General features: G+C 31.3%; 1 protein-coding gene across 1 annotated transcript; it reads left to right on the plus strand.

Annotated features, from left to right (window-relative positions):
* Nucleotides 1-414: 414 nt before the first annotated feature.
* LOC126742927 (protein vav-like) lies at nt 415-3,253 on the plus strand. The gene has a single exon (XM_050449803.1). The coding sequence runs from the start codon at nt 473-475 to the stop codon at nt 2,114-2,116; it is 1,644 nt and encodes a 547-aa protein (XP_050305760.1). The 5' UTR covers nt 415-472; the 3' UTR covers nt 2,117-3,253.
* Nucleotides 3,254-6,548: the final 3,295 nt, after the last annotated feature.

Genomic DNA, 6,548 nt, shown 5'->3' on the forward strand with positions numbered 1-6,548 from the left:
ACCCCCAGGTAATGCATAATTTAGAAAAACGCCAGAACAAAGAGAAAATGCTATAGAATGGAGGCCATTAAAGTGACATCTTTGACAGATCAGTGCCCTTTCACAATTTTTCCTAGAAAAGTGAAAATTAGTCTCTATCCTAAACAATAATCTAAGAGAATAAATAAAAATGACTGTATGCCTTAAAAATATTAAAAGTATTGTGATTCCTTTATCTAAATAATAACTCCACGGTTCCTTTTCCCTTTAATAAAAGTCAATTTATAATTTAAGACACCTGATCACTTATTAATTATAGTTTATATTTTCTACAACCATATCACACAAATAAGCAATCTAATCACTTTATCATCATATTATCTTATTTGTTTTATTGCTCAGTAATTTATTTTGCGACGAAATTAATCAGTAAAGTGTTACTAGGCGTAAGTTAATAAAAGCACAAAATGTTAACACTTGTGAAGTGAGTGTAATGGAAACTATTTATGAAGAGTCAGAAGATGACGACAACGAAGAGAAAGAAGGAAGTAATGATGATGATAAAGAAGAAGGACAAGAGGAAGCCAAGAGATATAATAAAAATAAAGAAGTTACGTATAATTATAGTGAAATAAAGAGGGATGTCGATTCTTTTACTAAAGCGCTTAGAAATATAGAAGATACTCTTCTTACATTTACAAGTACCGATCAATTTCCATTAAAGAAAAAAGTTTCGGATTATGTTATCAATGAACTGTTAGACACTGAAAGGAATTATGTAAACCTGCTTTACCAGCTAAAAATGAGTTTCGTGACACCACTATATAGAATAATGAGAACCGAGGATCACCACATTATCTTTCATAACATTAAAGAGCTCTACGACATCCATTTAGCCTTTCTAATAGCTTTGAATAAAAAACCTTCAAACCTAAGCCGGGTTTTTCAACAGTTTAAAGAACAGTTTTTGATCTATGGTGAATACTGTGCTAATTTGAGCAAAGCCACTGCAGTACTGCAACAGCTACGCAATCAAGATGCGATTTTAAATCAAACTCTTATAAAATATGAAAAAGATGTTTGTGATAGAGGCAAGTTTAAGTTGCAAGATATGCTTTTGGTACCTGTACAGCGAATCCTAAAGTATCATTTGCTTTTGGAGAAGCTTGTAGAAAATACTGAGGAGCACCACAAAGATTATTTGGCATTAAAAGAAGCTTGGGAGGACATGAAGGATGTTGCTGCTTATATTAACGAGACCAATAGGGATTGTGAACATTTTGACATTCTAAATCATTTGCAAGGTTCCATTACTGGATGGGATAATATGAAAAAAAGTTTGTCAGAATATGGTAAACTAATAAAAGATACTGAGTTGACAATTAAGTTGTATGACGATCACAAATATCGTAAGAGGCACATTTTCATTTTTGATAAATGTATCTTGATATGTAAGATTAGGAATCATCAATACATAGCTCAATATATCTTTAGCATGTCGGAGTACCATGTGGAGGAAAGCCCATTAGTAACTGGCCGACCATGGTGTGCCAACAATTTTTTATTAGTAAAAAACGAGGACATATTTCACACAGTTTACGTAAAAAATATTTATTTAAAAAATCAGATTATCGATGCCATCAATGAAGCACAGGACAATATTCAACCCAAGGATTTATGTTTCACCTATCACAAGTTTGTGATGCATAAGTTCCAGAAGCCAGCAACTTGCCTGCACTGTCGCAAATACTTAAAAGGACTCATACGTCAAGGCTATTTGTGTCAAATGTGTGATAGTGCAGTGCATAAGGAGTGTATCCAGTTCAGTGGAATGTGCAGCAAGTCTCTGGAACTTCCAGAATGGGATGATTCCTTGAGAAACAGATTGTGGTTTGTGGGAAAGATGGACAGAATGATAGCTGAGAATCACTTGGAGCATAAGGAAGATGGAACATTTCTGGTTAGGATTGACACTATGAAAGAGCATCTGTATGTCATCACTTTGAAAGCAGATGGTCTGGTGGAACATATGCGAATTTTATTTAGAAGTAATCAATCTGGAGATAGCAAGGAATATTATTTATCTACAGCAAGGTTTTTTAGCAATATAGAGGAAATGATTGGGTATAGTGAGTGATAATAGTTTATTAGAAAACTTTTCTTATTTTAATCAAAAATTAGTTTATCCATATCTAGCCTGAGGGGAAATAAAGATATTTATTTTTTAATGTTAAAGAAGAGGAAAGGTTTTATAACTGAGAAAAGTAGTAGTTCAAAGGAATATGGTGTTAGGATGGTGAAATCCAGAAAACGTTCTATTAATTTTTTTGTGTTTTTATTACATAATATGTACAAAACTCAATAAACCTTACGAATGGTTAGTGTTTTCTTTACAAGCTGATTTAAATCTGGTATCCACTTGGTTTAGTAAAAATTTTCTGTTATTTTTTATACATTCGTGGAATTTTATGAATATTGTGTATTTTTTGGTAAAGTATTTAGCTATTAATTTTTTAAAGTTAGGCAAATCAATATTCTTATCACTAAAGAACAATTCTTCCAACAAATTCTCAAAACCTGTCATAATCGGGTATTTTTATTTTATATAAATTGGGATGTTGTTGCTAGTGATGTCAGTAAGTTTAGGAATAAAATACATTTAAATTTGATTTTTTGATTCAACTGTCTGGGTTATTAGATCCGTCTGAAATGATGCCGATAAGCCACTTTATGTTCCTCAGCAAAAAATTGAGAAAAAAACTACATTTCTCCATTAAAAGTGAAAATAAAAATCGTACCAACCAACTTAACGTTGTTTACATGATTAAAATATGGCTTCTGACTTAAAAGGCAATCAATTACCCCGAACGGTTTTGCCTTTGATGTCCGCCCTCGTTGACAGAGAAAAAATCGCTCTCGTTTCGATTTTTGTTTGCTCATTAATATTTTTAAAAAATGTAAAAAAGTCCGGGCATATTTTGCAGTCGAAACAGCGACGATATTTACAGGATTTTTTTATTTTAATTTTTTTTGTGTATATTTTTGCCGGTGATTAACTATGTTGGCATTAGTTAGGAAAAAGGTTAAAATCCCAATAAAAAAGTACATGTCCTGCAGTTCATTTTTATCGTGTTAAAAATGGAAAAATAATTTTTTTTTGCTTAATTTTTATTAATATTTTTTTCATTTAATAATAATAAAATAAAATGTCTGTGAAATGCTACAATATGAAGAAAAATTATCTTACATTAATCATCATTAGATGTCCGAACTTATAAAAGATATTACTTGATGGAAAAATGAAAAAAAAAAGAACAGATCCCGCTGGCTCTGTACGACATAATAGCAAACATCCATTTAAAATTTTATTTTACATTTATCTTCCTATTCGCTTTACTTTTCCAGTTGAAGCAACCGAAAATTTCCTGCTTTTAGAATAAACTTTGATATGTAAAGAGCGCTAGATCTTGATTAAATCTACCGAACGTAATATGTTTTGAAATTCTTTGGATCCTGGTGTTACGGGTATGACGTGTAGTTTACCGAATATTTTTTGGATATGAGCAATTCCACCAAGGATTTTTAAGGAATGTGAGAACACGAGATTTACATATTTAGTCTTTAAACTCGATCAGTACAACTCAAATATGTAATAAATTGACCACGACATATGCAACTGCGTAGCCTACGATATATTTTTCGTACACGTATATATCCTATAGTGTAATATTGGAATATCATACATAAAAAAATCTTGAAAAAAAATGCATTAACGTATCGGAAACAAATTTGCTCAATACTAAACAAGGATTTAAAAAATAAATCGTATTTTCGAAAAATGCAGTGCTGTACGTTTTTTTAATTAAATAATATTTACGATAAACCCTTTATAGATGCCATTGGTAAATATTAATTTTTTTTTGTACGTCGAAAAATACCCCCTGATGCATAAAATACGTCTGCAAATTATAAAAAAGTATCTACATTAGTAGTAAAGGTATTTAAAAAAAATCACATTAAGAGCATTTTATAAAGGTCTTTAAATAGCAATATAACATACTTAAAGATTTAACTTTTTTAAAATAATAATTTTAGATTATTAACATGTAATAAAGTAGAATTTTTATGGAAATCTAAATGACTATATAAGTTATACATGGCTTAACTACCTGGAATAATAAATTTTTTATTAAAATTAATAAACTGTTTCAATTACACATTTTCAAAGTACATGAAATACTAGATTTTTTTTTGACCAACGAACTGCTTGAAACATTAATGGCTCCAGTGCAGCTAGTGTTTTTTCTAAACCAGTGACATTGACTTAAGAGAAAAAGAAATAATAATTATTCAATTAGCAATCACTCGCTTTAAACTGCTCAGAGTGACTGTTGATCAATCAGCAATGGAAAAACCAAATGGACCAGATTATTCTTATTGAATCAAATCAGACTCTGCTTTCTAGATTTTTAAAAGGAAATAATTTTAACTCACACAACTTAAGCAGTTTTTCTATTTCAATCTGAGATGTGTACACAGAGTTAGGAAGTTTTGACCCTCACAAAGGACCTGGCCCTCACAATCTAGATCTCATTTTACTTAAAAATTGTTGCTTTATATTTTCTAGACTTTTATGTTTTATATATAATCAGACACAAAAAATACGCCACGTGCTAATTTTTTTAAAAATTAGTTATGTGGCTCCTATCCACAAGTTTGTTCTTTTAATGGTGATATACTGCTTGCAAATAGAATTTTTTAACTTTTCTAGAATAAAAAGCGGTGGTTGGGCGGTCGAATAAGCAGCAATAAACCTATATACAATATACTCCTATTTTGTTTTTAAAGGTATTAATGCGGTCCTAGACTAGATGTTCCATTACAAGCCCCTAGATATGTTAATAGCTACTCCTAGTTATTTTTTTCAATAAATAAAATAGTAGACATTTTTTACCTCATGTCAAGAGTTATTGGCTAATATGTATTTTAGCACCATCCCTAAAATTTTTGAAAAATTAGGTACAAAGTTCATTACTTCCTGTTGTGCTCTGAAGTTATTCAGGAACAACTTGGTTATGAACAGTATTCATTAGCAGAACTGAATTCTGGCAGATGCCTTGTAGGGCGGTAAGGAGATTTGTTCCATTGACTTCTCCAAGGCATTTGACAGTGTAAATCATGGAATCTTACTCAGTAAACTTTTTGATCATGTCATATTGGATTCTCTTTTTGATTATTTGAGGAGCTACGTTACTAGTAGAACTCAAATTGTGCAAATTAACATCTTTGCGTCTTTCCTATTACCAGTCTCCTTAGGGGCGCCAAACAAGTTGCTATTTTATCAACGATAGCAAAGTCGACCATAAGTTGACCCTGGATCTCAACATCCCCAAATGCAAAATCTTCAAATTTTCTAATTCAACACAATCATGAGGGTTTATTTATCATTTAAACAATACTCCTTTAGAGTGTCTGCCACAGATCGGAGATTTGGAAATGCTACTTGATTCCTTGACTTCACTGTACACATGATTGGATTGGACCAATATGGATAAATCCCTAAGGTTGCTAGGGTTTATTAAAGGTAGTATCAGAAATTTTAATCATAGTACCTCGACTTAACTTACTGTACTTTACCTTTGTCAGAACCCAATTGGATGATGTCTCCTCTGTCTGGAGCTCAAACTATACATTTCATATCCAGAGACTGGAAAGAGTTCAGCGTAAATGTTTGCAGGTACATTCTTTACAAGTTCTATAATAACTAAGAATTTAATTATAAGACTCTCTGCTTAAAATTTATTATTTTTCAATGAATAATTAGATCTGATTGTATTCTTCTTGTATTATTCGCTGATAAGTGGCTAAAAATTTTTGCCTTGTAGAACGGTCATAAGTTGATGGTAGTAACAAGGGAAGAAAATACTTTTACTAACTCTGAGCTGACTTATGGTGGAAAATCAATAGAACGCGTATTTAAGAATCTTGGAACGTGGCTATATAAGAACTGGACATCAGACAAATGAATAAAATGCCGTATAGAACAACCTTGCGCAGCCTTTATAAAATTGAAAAAGATATTCACATTTTATTATCTGAAGCTTAGGATAAGATTCGTAGACTCCTATATTTGGTCAGTTATTCTCTATGGATCTGAGAGTTGGACTTTCAAGACAAATATATATAACAAATAAGAAGCATTTCATATGTGAGTATATGGCAGAATTCTTAAGATCCCTTGGACGGCCAAAGTAAGAAACAAAGAAGTTCTAAAAATCATGAACAAAGATTGTCAACTTTGTGTCGGAGAGTTGACATAGAAAAATAAAAAAACAGGCGGCTTATATATGACATATGGAATATACGACAATAGAGAGGTGAAGATCCATTATTGAATTGCCGATCAAAAAAAAAAAATTACGGTCATATTGGTGAATATTGAATATTGCATTATTGATAAAATAATATCCTACGTCCTTGAGATGTTCGTAATGACAAACGGTCTTTATGATACATTGCCTAGAAACATTTTAAAACAAATTACGTGTAAATATAGCGTTTACTTAATA

This window comes from Anthonomus grandis, chromosome 12 (genome assembly GCF_022605725.1).
Source record: "Anthonomus grandis grandis chromosome 12, icAntGran1.3, whole genome shotgun sequence".
Taxonomy (NCBI): domain Eukaryota; kingdom Metazoa; phylum Arthropoda; class Insecta; order Coleoptera; family Curculionidae; genus Anthonomus; species Anthonomus grandis.

Excerpts from the sequence above, each read along its gene's own strand:
- LOC126742927 (XM_050449803.1), top strand. The coding sequence starts at position 473 with ATGGAAACTATTTATGAAGAGTCAGAAGATGACGACAACGAAGAGAAA.